Below are 17586 nucleotides of genomic sequence, written 5' to 3'. Positions count from 1 at the left end.
ATAACTTTTGTCTCGAACAATTAATAGGTTGGTAGGTAAGTCTAGATATTCACTAAATTCAATTCTAGGTCTTTCTTTTAACCTAGTCTAATTTATTTTAATTTAGTGTAATAAAAAATTTGTTAAAGAAATATGAAAAATAGGTGTTTTACGATTTTACTCATATGTGAATAGTGAGAGAATGCAGTGCCATTTGGGCAATGTTGTGAGCGCGTACGTAGAAGACTTCATATTTCTCTGGGTCATGTACTTCATATTGGAGTCTTCACCAAATTCAAAACCAGCTTTACCATATGTCTACCTAGTTGAAGTCTTTGCTTGCTACAGTACTAATTGATGTCCAAGCCAAGACTCCCAGGGGACCTCCCAAACAAGCAAAGTTTAGAATTGGGGTTGGTCAATGCTCCTTTAATCAGTATGAGATTAATTTAAATGTCAACCAACAATGAATATCCGAATTCAAATTTTAAGAAAATGTCTATTACAAAACATCTCAAGTAAACTCCCCTGCTAATATATTTGCTACTTTATGATGGAGGGAAAAGAATTAGTGCTAGCTAATAGTATTCTTCCTAATAACGGAAGCTGCAACGGAACTCCGATCTCAATATTCTTCAGGGATGCTCTTCAAAACGGGACCTGCAGCACTGCTAGTACAAGCAGGGGACTGATCAAGGGTAACACGATTGATTGGAATCTTTGTGAGCTCATTTGCCACATCCTTGAATTCAAGAACCCCTCCATTTTTGCACCTGGAAAGCATTCGAGCTGCTTCTTGCTTTGTCATCTTAACTTTTACTCTCATCACCACTACTCCTTTTCGATCTTCTTTTTCTTCCCTCTTGCTGAGCAGTGGTTCCGAACTTTCCAAGTAACTGCAGTTAATCTTTTGCCTGTAATTTGAAATTGGCTTCTTACTCAACTCATCTCTATATATAGCATTTTTGACGCCAGGCTTCCTGAGTTCCATTGTGTCGTCTAATGACTTGCTATTGAAGAAAGAGAGTAAAGAGTTCAACATTGTTGTAAAAGAGTGAGAGATAGATATATGAATTCCATATCAAAGTTGAGGGTGCATATATATAGAGAAGTAGATAGTGATAGAGCCATAGCATGGACTGTTTCTTCATGTGTAGAAGTCCAAGAGCTAAAGTGATTGATGTGAAAACAATTGTCTTGAGTAGAACACAGAAACCGCGTACCAATTCCGTCTTGACGTCAATGCCTTTTTCAGTTTGTAAATCTGGGTTTTAAGAAGGGTTTGTTTTCGGTCCCGAGTTGCACCGATGCTGTCATCAACTTCACCACCTGACTAAATTTTGGTTTAGGTCTTTCATCTTAAAAAAACACTGGTGTAACTTAGAAGAATGTTCCACTCGAGGTTCACGGAAAGGAAAGTAGTTCATTTGTGTTTCCCATGGGAAGGGAAATGAACTTTCCGAAGAACTTTCAATTCCGATGTTTGGTAATGTAAGGAAAATTATCCGGAAAGTTGTTAAAAAGTATTTAATTAATGGAATAAAATAATATGTTGTGAGTAATAAATGCAAGGAAAGAAGGGGGGAAAGTGATTCCTTTGGAGTATGGAAGGAACCATTTCCCCCCTATTTTCCTTTGCTTCAGGAAAGTATTTCCTTTCCTTTTGCATCCCAAACACAGGAAATGAACAACTTTTCTTTCCTGATGCTTACTTTCTGCGAACCAAACGAGGCCTTAATGTGAAGTGTTGCTGCCGTGTATGTGCAGTGATAAAAAAAAGTTGTTTAAGCCGTCTCCCTCTAACTTTTATAAACTGATGGAGTTTTAGGTCATAGAATTAGATACTAAATGCTAGGAAACAACTTAGACAACTTAAATTGGTAGATGAGTCACTGTAATTTTTTAAACATCTTAATTCAAAACCGATCTTGACTCTTTTGTTAGTTTTTCAGTTTTTCTACACGCGCATTGGTTTAGTCTTGCATTTGAAGGTGACTTAGATGTATTGACTGTGTCAATGTATTTTGGCACCAAAACTTCTTACGTACAATTGAGGTTTTGAAATCTCATAAGCTCATGTCAATTATTAAATCATTAGAGTCTAGTCAGACAACAGATATAATAGCATAGTTAGTGATAACATATTAGTGATATTTGAGTTGATGTAGGTTTTACGGCAAGACTAGTAGATAAGAGGAAGACTGTAACTTGTGATAAGTGATTTTGGAAACTTCCAATCATAATTAAATGGATTGGAGCACCTTTACCCTGAATACACGTATTTGATTAACAATGATTCCATATGACCTAGTCAAGTGCCTAAATACCAATAACAGGAAACTCACTCTATCTTTACATTATGAACTGTTGTACACATTTTTGTTTTACCAAATGGGAAACATTGTTGTTTTGACTGTTATATTACTAATTATGTAACATGTGTTTTGTTTTTTTTTTGGTAGTAATTCGAATGCAATAAATGTGACTGCTAATGTAATTAATTTACAAAAGAAACATAAACAACAATTAATTGAATTGTAACGTGTTGAACCACCTCGCCAGATCGATGATACATGGGGCTTTTGTCCCAAACATATTAATTCATTATTATATATTCTTCATCTAATTGATGTATATTTATAATTTATTTTAGCAATCATAAGCATATAGTTTACTTATCACTTTTATTTGAAAATTTTCCTAAACCCCTCATTCCAATGTGAGTTTCAGTCCAACGTACAATACCCTAATTACATGCACTTTGATACAACTATATATAACTAGCATAATGATAAGTTTATATATAAAGGTTGGTATCGTAATCAAGTGCATGATATTCGTTGTCATGTGATTGATATTTCTGTAGGCCACAAGGCCCGGCCCTATTGCAGTACTGTCTTCACCCAAAATCCGCTTCCTCCCACCTTCAGCCAAATATTCTCTTGGAAAACATGGGAGGTTTACAGATCCGAGTTAACATAAAGGAAAGCTACCATACAGCAGTATCAGAACAAAACCAACATATATAGTATCACCGTGCACCTTACTAAACCACGAACAAGGCATGTAGGGATTAGAGGTTTGAAACCTAGAACCTTCAACAACCGAAGCTCTAAGGGCAACTCCAATCATTGGGTGCCATACCAGAACTGGGCTAAAAATGAGACTTCTCATCTCCAACGGGTCAATTTAGGGGGATCTGGTTCTGGAATTATAGAACTTGGCCCTAAACCAAGTCTCATATATGAGACTTTTTCAGAACCAAGACCCGTGTACAGTAAGTTGGGACCACAAGTTGGGTTGTGGCAGCCCAATGCCGAACGAAACGCGCCAGAGAAGAAGAAGATGGTGACGCGCTGGGCTGGAGGGAAGAGAAAGGCTGAACGCGCGCGTGGTGCGCTGGAGGAAGAAGAAGGCTGCAAAGCAGCTGCTGCTGTGGGCCCCGCCTGACGAAGCTGTCCCCTGCCGACAGTTTTTTACTGTGCAACGGTAAAGAAAACGACGGCTCAGATCTGTCCATTTTGAATATGGACCGCTCTGATGTCGTCCCAATAATTTTTTTTTTTTTACTATAACGGCTATATATTTAATCCAAGGGCTCAGATTGGAGGAGAAAAAATGATCAATGGTTCTTGTTAAATTGAGGATGATTAATTCAATTTTTAACCGAAAAATAAAATAAAAAATTATCAGAAAATAGTGAAAAAAAATATACCCGTTGGAATAGTAAATATTAGGAAATTCTATAAATACCAATTCATTCTTTCCTAATTCCTCACACCAAACATCCTCCATTTCCTTCAAAATTATTCATTTATTTTGCCATATTGTTGTTCTTAAATTTTGTTTCTCTTGGAAAAAAATGGCTCCTAGAAAGGATTCTTGGAGGCACAATGAAGAAGTTATTCTTTGCCAAGCTTGGATCACCGTTGGTGGTGATAGTGCTGTCGGAACCGATCAAACGTCGGATTTATTATGGAATCGTATTGCGGAGGAGTACAATGCAAACCGACGGATTGTGTAACTAGAACACCTTCTAGTTGTAAGGCTCGTTGGCAAAAAATCAATCCAGCATGTATGAAGTGGCGGCAAGCTCTTATCAAGGTCGAGACTTTTCAACGACGAAGCGGTGAAAATATGGAGGACAAGGTAATTTATTTATTTGTCATGTAGTTGTTAAAAATAAATATTGTTATATAGTTTATTACTCGATTTATATTAATCTATCTTTTTTGTTCTAATATTTTATTTACTTAATATTGTATGTAGCTCATGAATGTTAAGTCGACATACTACGACATGGAAGGTAAAGATTTCATGTTTGAGCATTGTTGGGTTTACTTGAAAAATACAGAAAAATTTGGTCATATGCCAATAATGGAAAATACCAACCACAATGTTCGTACTCCTATCGACTTGGACGACAGTGGAACACCGACAAATGAGGAGGGTGCCACTTCATCAAGGAAGGCACGTCCTAAAGGACAGAAAGCTCAGAAGCTAGCTAACAAAAAAGGCTCCCAACAGGATGCGGTCCTCTTATGATTGCCCAACGAGCTTGGAGAATACCAAATGCTCTCTCCACATCTTTTCTGTATGCTTCCTGCATCCTTGTGAAATGTTGTGTCTGCGGACTCCTTGGGTTTCTAATTGCTTGTACGAATGACCCCCATTTAGGATATATGTCATCAACTAGGTAATAAGTTTGGCCATAGTGCCTATTACTTACCTGGTACCTCACTTCAGGGGTCTCACCAAGGCAGGCCTCATTGAACAACGGTGAACATCCAAGGACGTTAATATCATTCAGGGAACCTGGAAGTCCGAAGAAGGCGTGCTAAATCCAAGTATCGTAGGAGGTCACAGCTTCCAAGATGATTGTCGGCTTCCCCTTGTAGCCAGTATACTGCCCTGCCCATCCGCTGGGGCAATTTTTCCACTGCCAATGCATACAATCAAGGCTCCCGATCATCCCCAGGAATCCCCTTTCTGCAGCTTTGTCGAGTAGCCGTCGCAAATCTGCCGGTGTTGGTTGGCGGAGGTAAGTCTCATGGTAAACATTCCAGATTGCTTTCATGAAGTGCTCAAAAATCTCAATAGCAGTGGACTTCGCAATATCTAGGTAATCATCGCAGAAGTCAGCTGTGATTCCATACGCGAGCATCCTCATGGCGCATGTAAGCTTTTGTTCAGTGGACAAGCTGACTCTCCCAGTAGCATCTCTTGTCTGAACAAAATATGGGTCGTAGTTGGTCACATCGCGCATCATCCTGTCAAAGACCCAAGGTTGCATTCTATATCGCCTACGAAATATGTTTGGTTCATACCTGCACGGATCCGTGAAGTATTGAGCTTTGAGTCGAAGATCCATAATCTCTCGATCCCTGGCCTTATAAGTACGACCTTCTGAGGAACCACCCCATTGTGAATCCTCATCTTCCAGCTCTTGGATTTGCAAGGCAGCGGCAGACATCATCATGGCTCTTCGACGATTTCTCGTGACGGCCTCTTCTTGATCTTTCTGCAACCATTTCGACAAACGATTCATTGCAGAAATGGTTTGACAAAATCAAAACGAAAAGAATATGGAGATTTGTAGGCTTCGGATATGAGGAGGTTTGTGAATTTGTGAGAGATGAGGATGACAATGACCTCATATTTATGGACGGTTTGAAATGATAACTATTTTCATAAAATATGACACGTGGCGTTCAAAGACTCGACCGAACTTGGACGGCCAATTAGAGCTTGACACGTGGCTCATGAAATCACATCCAAATTCGGTTGTTTGTCATATATGCCGACACAACACATCAAAATATCTTCTAAATAGTTCGCTCCTTTGTCATACATGCCGACACAAAACGACAAAAATATTTATTATGAATTTAAAAAAATTAACAATTAAATGATAATAATAATTATTACATTATATGATAAAAATTAAAATTAAGATTTTTCCCTTATTTAATTAAATTAACATATTTTTAATATAATATTCATAAACATTATAATCATATACTATTTTAATCAAGTATAGTGAAAATAGCACCCCCATATAACACCTCATTGTTGGAGATGAGAATGAGTCTTATATGAATAGTACAATAAGGGGGTGCTAAAATGAGAATAGCACCCCCAAATAGAACCTCCTTGTTGGAGTTGCCCTAATATTATTACAAGACTCCAAAACTTAAAAATGAGCCCCCAAAACTAAAAAATGAGCCACCAATATATATCACATTAATAAATGTCTATATTTCAAATATGAAACTCAAGGATATTGTCCCAATATAATACATATTAGAACTTGGACTACTCTTCGAACACTACAAAAAATTTCCCTTTTTGCAACGGGTTTATATACAAGGACTTAAAAATCCTTGCATTTGATGAGGTTGTGCAAAGAATTTTGTATATCCTTGCATTTGACCCTTAGACATTGCAAGGAATATGACACGTCCTTGTATTTAGTTGTATGAGATGTAAAAATGGGCAAACTCCTTGCATATTCCCTTAGAATCCTTGCATTATATTGTCAGCTCTGTAGGGACCTCAATTAAAAATGCAAGGACTTCAGTTAACTCCTTGCCTGATCGCTTTCTTGGAATCTCGGGTTTCTTTCCACCGCATCTATCACACTTCTAACTGGATGAGAAAAAAAAAATGAAAAAAAAAACTCAGTTCCCCCCGAGATGAAGAACCAAACCCTATAATACCAAACACCCAGATCTAGCTAGCTATGCCTTCTATCTTCTCAGGTTCTGAGTACAGATTTGTATTTATGATTGGCAGTAGCTCTAGCCTTAAATCGATGCCTTGCCACCACTCCCTCAAACTTTAGCGAGAAACCCCAACAGGCGTCGTCATCTCCACCGATCTCTATTGTCTCGCGCCGATGAAATTTGAATGTATCTCTCTTTCTCTCTATCTCCCATGGGTTTAATTTCAATGGCCTTTAATTAATGGTTTAGGTTTGACTTTAGTTGAATTCTGGGTATCATTTGGTTTAATTTTGTTTTGTTGTGAATGGAATTGCTTAGGGTCAGATTGCATTTGAATTTCAAGATTTTGATTTTTCTTTAATGCAGTACCACACTACCCTCGCTTTCTCAGCCTCTCAAGCTTCATTATAAAAGCTACAATCTTTTGGGTGCCAAGCTGGTGTTTCATTCTGATAACATCTGTTTGAAATTGTTCTTATTGATTATAAAAGCTTCAATCTTCTGGGTTTGCTATCATGTCTCTATATGTGTTTGCTCCAAAGAAAGGGAGAGTGGGAGCGACAGGGATCAAAGAGTGAGAGAGAGAGCGCGAACAGGTCTTCGATCTTCAATCGTCTTTGATTTTCATCCATCACTGCTTAACCCAATTACCCAATTGATCCCTTTCTCATTTCAATTAACTACAAGGGAAAACTGATTAAGGTTAAGGCATTTGCAGAGAAGAGTTTTCAGGCTTGCAATCACTGTTGAGGTCCAAAGGACAAGTCTCCTGTAAGTAGATTTCGTTGATTCTTCTCATTTAGTTTATGGGTTTGTAATTTGGATTGGATTCTACGCTAAAGCTTCAGTCTTGATTTCAATTAGGTACTTTTACTCTTTGATTTCTGCTAATTTTATACAATTGGGTTATCTGGCACAACAAGTTTAAGCATATTTGATTCAGTGAGCGATTGTGTATAATTGATTTCCTATTATAGTTTGCATAATAGTAACTTTTGGGTTTTCATAGGGCAAAACCATTTGGGTTCTACGGACGAAGAGAAAAGGAGAGGAGACGGAAAAAAAAAAAAAAAAAAGAGGGACTTAGAGAATTTGTACTTGGTCACTATCTGTGATCTATTGATTAACAATAGAGAATAAAGATAGAAACTTGGAATTACTTCAGTCTTTCTATGAAATTCTATGAAGTGATTGATTTAATTCTACTGAAATGCTTGAATTACAAGGCTGCTAATATGTGCATCTAATTGGGTTGTCATTGATTTTGGTTGCAGGTTTTGCATATTGTTATTGTTGGTCTTTCAAGTGATTTATCTCTCAGATCAGTTGTATTCTAGGGGTGAGTTTTTTTTGTTTGTTTGATGTTATTGTATTCGGCTGATAATTTGAGAAAAGAAAAGTACAATAAAAGCAAATAGAAAAGGCTTTACATCTAAAGATACTATTTTTGTTATTTCTTTTTAATTGTTTAGGTATCCTTTGGTTTATTTGGAGCTGTTTACAGTAGCGTTAGATAAACTTTTCATATAAGCTTGCATTTCGGAATAATATATAATGTATATGGTAAGATGATGTTACGTGTTATCTACTCATTGATTATTGTTGTCATCACTTTTAATTTTTTACTTATTTATGTATTTATTTTTTTGGGTCACAGAAACTTTGTGTTAAAGTTATTGTTGGGATAAGCCTGACTTCTTATATAAACACTCCTATGCAATGCACTGTTGTAATTGATTGAACTATATGCTTGAGATATATGCATTGCAGGTAGAGTTGTTCAAGCAGTGTCGATTGGAAGTACCATGTATTTTCTAGAGGCATAGTAACGTACACTCTTAGATTTAGATCTCTTAGAAGTTAGTTAATGTTGCTCAAAACCAAATTTAATTAAAAGAATTATAGCCCCTAGCCCGCTTCAGTAGAATATGATAGGGTCCAGTGTTATCTTGCAATTGGAGTTCTTCTTTGGTGCTTTTCTTTATAAATCTGTGATCTCTATGATGTATGAATCTGATATTTTTTAATTTTATGATTTCTTTGTTCTTCTTTCTGATGACAGTGTTCTACTACTACTCATATCTACTCTACTGCTCTGTACCTCTGCACTCTGCTGTCTCTGCCTCAAACTTTCTATAGGACTGTAAGTTCACCAACTTGTAAAACTTTGTTGCTTGATCGTTTTGGAGTGGAAAGGTTGTCTCTAACTTGTTTATTTTGATTGTTTTCTCAAACCAAAACCCTAAAATCGTTTTGTTGTTTATTTCTTTAGTTTCTTTTTTCGCAGGTTTCTGTCCTCTGTTTTCTTTTAATTAATTAGCATAGAAAATGATCTCCAAAATCCCTAAAAATTTACCAGTATCCAGTTTAGTATGTTAGCTTAGTGTCTATAAAATTTCATTGATATCTGAGTAGTTTAGGTTAGGTTTTTATTTTCGTTTTGGTTTCTGGTCGTTGTAGTTAATTTGTTTTGTGTTTATTAGTTTAGTTGTTATTCAATCTTCTGTGGGTAATGACCCCTGCTTCCCTATCTACAAGCGACTAATTCATTGTGTGCAGGGTAAAGTTTGTGTGAGCTTTAAGTTTCACAAAAGACTGTACCTAATGGTTTGAAACTTTATATTTATATGAGCAGGTGGATGGGCTGAATGGTTTGGTTTCGAGAACTTGTTGTAGCAGTGTAAGAGAAAGCCATGCTTGACGAATGTGAAGCATTGCTGGCTTCAACAACAGCTATGCAGGTATAATAATGTGGCTATATATTAACAAACAGTGAAAATACTTGCTTTCATTAGTAACTCGGTCTTTAATTAGATTTTGAATTCTAGCTTGTATATTCATCAGTTGAAACTACGAAAGACTAATGGGATCAATAATAAGATGTTTACTTCCGCGGGGTGGAACAGGCTTGATCCTATTTTCCTAGAGGTCATGGATCTGATCAAGATCTTTCTGAAACAGACCAAAATTTGAACATAGGAACTTAAATATTCTGCAACCTCTGGCTTCAGTTAAACTACATTTTCTTTTGTGCTCAGTAGTTCAGGGTCATGTAGTATATTGAGCTATTGAACATCTGTTACATAGGTTGGTTGTATATATTTGGTAAGAAGATAACCAGATCTGTTTATATTTCTTATGTAGTTCCCATCCTTGGAGAATGTCACAAGACATACTGGAAAACTATGGAAAATAATGGTTGAGAATGATGGTTAGAAGTTAGAACCATCGTCTCTACTCAAGTGAGTTGCTTCTACGTAGATGATTTTGGGTTCGTATCATAGCTTACGTGGACAATGCCAAAGCTCAACATGGTCAGTTAATTGCTTACTTAAGATGGAATTTGTCTAACTTGGACCACAACTTCATGACTTGAATGAACCATAATAATTGTCTATAATTATCTCACATGTGGGGTTTGAAATAAACTTGGTTCTCTACTTTACATCAATCTGTGGTTGTCATTGCTGCACTTTTACATTGATTGTTTTTAAGTTCATATTTTGGCTTTCTTCCAATATTCTCAGATTGAAGCAAGGAAATGGTCACTTGAAGGCTCAAATAGAAAGTTCTTTGAGGGGATCTCTGGCGCAGATGAGTTGGGATGACTTTTCCCACACCAGAATACAATCATCTCAGGCTTCAGTGATTTGCATTTGCTAATTTCTGGTCTGGTGTCTTTATTTATGCATATGTATCTTGATTTTGCGAATCTTGTTATAGATTAGTGTAGCCTCAATTTTTGATAATCAAATGAACTAATTATTTTTAATTCAAGGAATAAGAAAAAAGGTCTGGAATGACATTTGGGGTGTGTATATGTGTGTGTGTATACATTTTCAATTTTGGTTTTTTTTTTTAAAAAAATTTTAATAATTTTTTAATACTAAATGCAAGGAATGATATGCAAGGAATTGTCCTTGTATATCAGTTAACTATAGTTAACCTCAGGTGCCGAATTCCTTACATTTGAGATGAACAATTCCTTGCATTTGTGAACTCTAATGCAAGGAATTTTCAAGTCGTTGTATTTGCTCTTTTGCAAGGGCCTCTTTGCAAGGACTCAAATGCAAGGAATATTCCTTGCATTTGGGTTAATGCAAGGAATTTCCAGTTTTTTACAAGGAAAAAATTCCTTGCAAAAGGCCATTTTTCTTGTAGTGGAATTCTTAGTTCTACAAGGGACCTTCATTACCAATCTCAAACTGCATGTATGTGTATAGTCTCTAGCTTGCGAGTCTTTTAACTAGCACTCTGCATATATGATTCGACTTTTACTATGGCTGACTTGACATATTGATAATCTCAATGTTTTTTAGGACCAAAATTCAGACAATTCATGTTATTTTGATTGTACCTGAAAATGAAAGATATATATGTCCCCGCTTGCTTTTTTTTTTTTTTTTGGGGGGGGGCAGAAGAAAGAAAGAAAAACCTAGATAAATGCACAATGTGAATCATGGGTAAAAGCCATTGTTGTTTTTTGTTCCCAAAGAAAAACCATGTACAGGGGTCTTCACTTGCTTGTCACCCCTACTTCATTGTCGATATCATATTGATGTAATTTTAGTATCTTTATCAGTTTATACAAACTGTTCGTTTAATTTGTTTCCCTGTACGTACTTACTCATGCTTTGCCACCGGCCATTAGTATCCCAGTAAATATAGTCTCATCACTATAAATACTATTTGTCTAGCTAGCATAAAGCCTCAAACCGACTACAGCTTATATGGTAATGGCCACCACAGATTTTCATCATCATGATCTTCACCTTCTTATTCTTCGATCTCCTTCCTTCCTCGCACAGCAGTCGCCTCCTGTTATCTGACATGTAACCATTCGAGTCTCCAAGATCTTGATATTCGATTCCCTTTCAGCCTAAGTAACCAGTCCCTAAGTTGTGGCTATCCAGGTTTTGATCTCATCTCCTGCAACAGTACTGTTGAAGCACAAATCATTCTCACTGTCCCATCTTCTAGGGCTGTGTCGATAGCATCTAGCCATCGACTACTGGTACCAAAAAAAATCTTCATCAACGACGTCTCCAATTGCCTAACCAAACGGTTCCTTGAAAATGAGTTTAGCCTTGTAGGTTCACCCTTCTCATTCAGTGAGAACGCCCTTCAAAACTTCACCTTCCTCAATTTCTCCGCCAATAGTCCAGTGCTGCATGACATTCCACCAGTACGTATCTTGCCTTGGCGATAACGTCAGCTACATGGTCATTGCTGTGCCAACAAGTCAAATGCCGCCGGACGACTACCGAAGCTCTGTGATTTCAACAGCTTTGGCTCCGAGCCTCCGAGGGATCTTGACTGGGGTGTTCAGTTGGCTTGGGATAAGCCTGACTGTGGTTTTTGTAAGCACAATGGTCTTTTTTGTGGATCAGATCCTGCCAAAAGTTCCAAGATTCGATTCGGTGCATCCCTTTTTCTACGAAAACCGGTATGTCACTATCATATATTCTAAATAATGTTTCAGTTACTTGGATCATAATCTACCTACCTAGGTTAATGGAGCAATATTGCAACATTGTCGTAATTCTTTTTTCATTTTTTCTTTCAGGTATCTCATTTGAAGCAAAGTATGGCATAGGGGTAGGCGTGACCCTTCCAGTATTTCTGTTCCTTGTCTGTTTTTTGACCGGTAGAGAAAGGCACGTGGCCATCACTGAATTATCCGCCGTAACCAATGGACAGGTACAGCCTCTACCTGTAATTGGAATGGGTCTTGATCGTCGGACCCTCGAGTCATATCCCAAAGACTGAACTCGGTAAGAGCCTGGAATTGCCCCATCGATCGAGCCCCTTTTTATATATAAGACCTTGTCCGATATGCTTGTGTGAGTGCCAGGCTAAGGAGACACTGAAGAGTAAAGACCGACTCAAACCTGCAACCATCAATTCCATGAGAGTTGCATAGATAAGTGGCTTACAAAGAATCCGACATGCCCACTATGTCGAAATCCACATAATGATCAGAAAACAAGTATTCAAGTGATTGAAACTTGACTGTTCTTTCTTACTACAAATCTTTTTTTAAGAAATTATAGAGATTGGTCTATATATACGTATTGTGGCTTATGAGGGATATTGTAAACAATTTAAACTCTGTATATTACCAAAATAAAAATAAAAAACTCTATGATGTACTGTGTATCAAAATCAAATATGCAACCCCCCTAATTGCTTTCTTTCTGGATCCACTAATACAAAAATTGAATCAGACGACGGCTAAAAACTGTCGTCTGATACAGAGCTGACTGTCGTATATCTCGCTGCCGTCTGATAAAACATGATTTAGAGAACCGTCGTCTGAAGAACTCGGCATCCATGTCGACAGGTTGTCGACAACATTGATTGTTGTGTGAATGTTACTCAGACAACGGGCAACTTAAGAATCCGTTGTGTGATTGCAATTCAGAAGTCGTTTTTTTTTTTTTTTTTATAACTATTGTATGATTGTTATTCAGACGACAGTTTTTAGTTTGTATCCATTGTGACTATCATATACATACGACAATTCTTTTGGCAAAAAGTGTGATGTGAAGACTAACAATTAAATGTATTTATGCAACGACACATTGAGCTTTTACCATTGTGCTGTAACATCTTGTACAATTCTTTCCATTCATTCTTGTTGTCTAATGGTTACAAATTATATAAAATTAATTCAAATCCCACCATATATAAAATGAATTCAGTAAATTGATATGAAAAGGAAGTATATATTTCCCAAATATTCACACAAATTACATTTGCCTTCTCCTCCAGGTTGTTGTAATCAATATACCCTGTAAAGGAGAAAAAGGAGAAAACAAAAACTAAACTAAGAACCCCAGCTTGACTTGATTTAGATTACATGAACTGTATCTTTCCCCTCATGCACAATCTATATATGAAGCAACTTTGCACCCAACATCCTGTGATTGAGTCTGCAATTTGATAATATCAATCAATTTTAGCACTAGCTCAATTACACATGATCGCACAAATTCAGTACTTTCTTTTTAGAACTGAAAGTAAGTAAAGAAGGAAGGACAACATACTAGAAATAATCACTGAGAACAAATTCTCAAGACCAAAATTATTGATAAACAAGGATAATATCATTTAGACAAAAGCACATTCAAAATTACCACAAGCTAAACAAAGCAATTGAAAAAGAAATACTCATACAGGCAACACAAATTTATCTGCATAAAGAAGTTTTATAATCAAGGAATGATGAAGGCATTTCAACAGGATGTTCCATTCCTAGTTAAAGCATATGTACTGGAGTTTTTCATAAGCAGCACATCTTGAGTGTGTGTGTGTGTGTGTGGGTAACTAGGAAGAACAGATTTACATCCTAGTTGAAGGTCATATCATGAGAATATAAGATGGACCACAAAATTCCACCTGAAAGCCGCCCTTACAGATGTTGATAGCTCAACAAACTTAAAGCAGGAAAATTTAAAAAATAAATATTTAAATGCATTGCCTACAAATACAAATGAGTATGGATTTGTATATTGAGCATGTTACAAACATAAATATCATTTTGCATTCGAGTAGCCATTAAAAACATTCTGCTAACATAGTATTTAGCATGTACCCTTTCTCTGAAATGACCAGAGGAGAACTGCAGTGATAATAGCTGGCAAAAGATTTTGAGAGATATTATCAAAATCTTTTGTCAAAATCGAGAGATACAAATTCCAGCAAACATAAACATAGTTAATTTCTCAAGTTCATTCAAGTAGCTACCAAGAAGTGAACAATCCAAATTCCAGCAAATTCAAAATTTTACCACGATGATGATGAGTACTGCTATAAGAATATATGCCTTCAGCTATTTCAGTGTACAAATTAGCATCCTTGGCACCACGTCCTGCACAATTAACCAGGTTGCAAATGTTACTATACAAAAGTAGGATGAAAAATATATATGGCCAGATTTTGCACGGAAAGGTAAGAAACAGTTGGTGCATCCTAACCTGCTCCACTAACACCCGATTTTGAGTCAATAATAATATTTTAGATTGAATGAGATTAACCTGCAAAGAAAGTCCACTAAGAAAACCAGGAAGTTGTGATTGACTAATATGGCTAATCAAAACAAACTCAAGATATAAAGCATGTGCCAGGACCATAGAAAATAAAAAAAATCCTAACTAGCATCAGGTCAGTGACTCGAAACTGACATTTTTATGATTATAGAGACTCATGAAGCCTAATTCAACAAAGAAAAAAAATGCATATAACTAAACTTCAAAAGAATTTATACTTCATGACACCTAGCTACCTTACATATTCCTCATCATGATGCAATTTGCATAGAACTAATAAATAACATACACACCTCAAACAATGGAACAAGGGGAAGCTGAACAGATCGAAGTCGGATAACAGCCAATGTTAAAAACTAGACGCGCTCTAGAAACTAAGAATGCAAGAGTTTTTATTAGAAGCAATTTATTTCAAAAGTGATGCTAGCTAGGTGGACTTAGTATACCGATAAAGTTTAGATATGCATATACAATAATCAACATACCTGGAAAACCGGGGCTCTATGTGCCTGACCATACCATTCTTCATACTCAGATATACCTTATAGACGGAAGTCCTAAACCATCCCATAAATTTTATGATGAGAAAAACTTCAAGTTTCAAACAGATTGTAAAATGTGAACAACCAAATCATAGATGTAGTGACGTTACTCAAAGCATACACTGTTAAAACACTTCCCTAACAAAAGTACTACCCTTTTCAACAAATAGACATTTTTCAAGGAAGAAGCAAATCTCCACTAATCATATCAATTGCCAAGTAACAAAAAACGGATCCAAAACTACACCTACAAGCAATTCATCCATATCCAACAACGACATAAAATCAATGCCTCCAAGTTCCAACCTCAAATGAACTAGTCAACCAGAATTGGGTATCTGGGTCAAGCTCAAAACTTGGTAACACAAACCAAAGAAAGATAACAAACTCACACTGCAATCAACACCAAGACAAGACCTCAAACAAGGAAGCAGCTTCTTCCGCTCCTTACCAGTCCTATCATTAGCCCCTGCTCCAATTCCCCACTTTCACTACTCACCAATCCTTAAAAAAAAAAAAAGAACCCAAGCCTCTTCGACCGTCCTCTTCATTTTCAAAGACAACAAAAATTAAGAAAAATTCAAAAATATAAAAAAAAATCTAACTTCGATCGAAGATTAGCTTAAGCTAAATGAACTGAAACAAGAATAGCTCGACAATTACCAAGAGAATCAATGAATTCGAGAAGCTTCTGGCAGCAGAAACTCTTGGAGTCCTCTGATAAAGGCTCGAACACCAAGTCCTTCCTGACTAGAGCTCCTCCGCTGCTCCCTACCAAAGCAGATTCCACCTCCGTCGTCGACCAGAGCTCCGATTTTGATCTCCGGACCCTCCACTTTAAGCCTGATGACCTCCCTCTTGGTCCTCTATTTGCAACAAAGAAACCAATTGCATCAGAAATCAAAATCCCCAAAAATTCAGAAACTTAAAAATTTAGGTCAAAATAGAAAAGAAGAGAAATTGGATACCCGTTGGTGCTGGAAATTGAAGGCTCGATTTGAGCCAAGAGGGTTTGGCCGCCGGTGATGACGTCATCTTTGAGGCCAGAGAGGCTCCTCACAGATTTGGTTGATGCGAAAACTGGTTTGGTTGTCGGAGAGATGGATTTGGGGTATAGGTGTAGAAGATAAGAAGGAGCGAGCAGAGATGACAGGACCCGCCCCGGATTTCACCCTTAAATCCGAGGTGGCCCTGCGGGGCCCACCTTAGAGATAACTCTACCGAGAATTGGCCGAGTCACCCCTAAAGTGAACTACCAAAAACTATTAACTCACAAAATATCAGAGCTAAATGAAGAAGTGCGGAAGCTATTCATTAGCTATGCCTCAAACCACGTACGCCCGACCTCAACTAATAATGCCTGCACACTGGGCATTATAAACCGAAGGGCCCAGAGGAAAGTAGACGAAAAACGTTAGCGTGAGTGGACAAAAATAAACAATTTAAAGAACAAATGATTTCATACTTTCCCACATTTATTCCTTTAAAAACTCGATGCATGCACAAATGGTAAAACACATTTAGCTTTAAATCCAAGGATTTCAAAACGATAAACCGACTAGCCTCGCTAGTCACAACATTCAAAAAACAATATTGTAAAACCGAAATCTGGTTTCTCAAGAAGATAAGACCAGCCCCATGGCTACAGTGAAAATCGGACTAGCCCCGCTAGTCAAGCAATGATAAGATATGGGGAAGAAGTTTCACCATACGAAATAAGGGAGCCTCCCAGGCTCGGGTCGGAGTGTCCCACACTCTGGAGGATCTCATGCTCTGCTCTTACTCACCCACAAACACATAGTAAGTAGGGAGGAGTACTAATAGGCTAGCTAGTAATAAAATATAGCGACCCAGGTATGGCGGATAAAAACCATTCAAAACCAGTAAATCTATAAGGCTTCCCCATAAATCCCGCGAATAAAGAAAACACGGGTACGATTCCCAACCGTACCCGAAAATTCTCATAGTAAGTCACAAAAATCAACAGCGTGTCTCACACGCTAAAAGAATAATTAAATCAATCGTTTCCTCGAAAAAAATTCCATTTGAAATCCAAAAACAATTCATTCCCGAAATCACTTTATAATATTTCATAAATCTCAAAACCCAAACAAATCCGAAATCACTTCCGATAGCAAATCATCATACTTTATTTCAAAATTCGCAATATCCTTTTAAAACTTAGAGCCAAAATAATTCTGAAATTATAACCGAGATAAATCAATTTATATTCTCAAATAAATAAACGTAATAATTAATTACGAAACAATATTGCATGCATCACTTAAA

At 37.0% G+C, this 17586-nt stretch overlaps 3 protein-coding genes across 3 annotated transcripts; all 3 read right to left on the bottom strand.

Moving 5' to 3' along the window:
• Window positions 1-225: 225 nt before the first annotated feature.
• Window positions 226-1036, bottom strand: LOC112180258. Its single transcript, XM_024318786.2, has one exon. The coding sequence runs from the start codon at window positions 1019-1021 to the stop codon at window positions 605-607; it is 417 nt and encodes a 138-aa protein (XP_024174554.1). The 5' UTR covers window positions 1022-1036; the 3' UTR covers window positions 226-604.
• Window positions 1037-4816: 3780 nt separating this feature from the next.
• LOC112177424 lies at window positions 4817-5527 on the bottom strand. The gene has a single exon (XM_024315712.1). The coding sequence runs from the start codon at window positions 5525-5527 to the stop codon at window positions 4817-4819; it is 711 nt and encodes a 236-aa protein (XP_024171480.1).
• Window positions 5528-15688: 10161 nt separating this feature from the next.
• Window positions 15689-16438, bottom strand: LOC112179534. Its single transcript, XM_040510088.1, has 3 exons — window positions 16266-16438; window positions 15961-16161; window positions 15689-15801 (listed from the first exon to the last, which is right to left on the bottom strand). Exons 1-3 carry the CDS (start codon window positions 16330-16332, stop codon window positions 15716-15718), a joined length of 354 nt encoding a protein of 117 aa, XP_040366022.1. The 5' UTR covers window positions 16333-16438; the 3' UTR covers window positions 15689-15715.
• Between the last annotated feature and the right edge of the window lie 1148 nt (window positions 16439-17586).

The sequence above is a fragment of the Rosa chinensis genome, chromosome 7, assembly GCF_002994745.2.
Source record: "Rosa chinensis cultivar Old Blush chromosome 7, RchiOBHm-V2, whole genome shotgun sequence".
Taxonomy (NCBI): domain Eukaryota; kingdom Viridiplantae; phylum Streptophyta; class Magnoliopsida; order Rosales; family Rosaceae; genus Rosa; species Rosa chinensis.
Note: the sequence above shows the minus strand (reverse complement) of the source record. Positions and strands in the feature narration are given on the sequence as shown.

Excerpts from the sequence above, each read along its gene's own strand:
- LOC112179534 (XM_040510088.1), bottom strand. The coding sequence starts at position 16,332 with ATGACGTCATCACCGGCGGCCAAACCCTCTTGGCTCAAATCGAGCCTT. Across the intron at positions 16,162-16,265 it reads TCAATTTCCAGCACCAACGG|GACCAAGAGGGAGGTCATCA; the intron begins GTATCCAATTTC and ends TTGCAAATAGAG. Across the intron at positions 15,802-15,960 it reads CGAATTCATTGATTCTCTTG|GATTGGTGAGTAGTGAAAGT; the intron begins GTAATTGTCGAG and ends TTTTTTTTTAAG.
- LOC112180258 (XM_024318786.2), bottom strand. The coding sequence starts at position 1,021 with ATGTTGAACTCTTTACTCTCTTTCTTCAATAGCAAGTCATTAGACGAC.
- LOC112177424 (XM_024315712.1), bottom strand. The coding sequence starts at position 5,527 with ATGAATCGTTTGTCGAAATGGTTGCAGAAAGATCAAGAAGAGGCCGTC.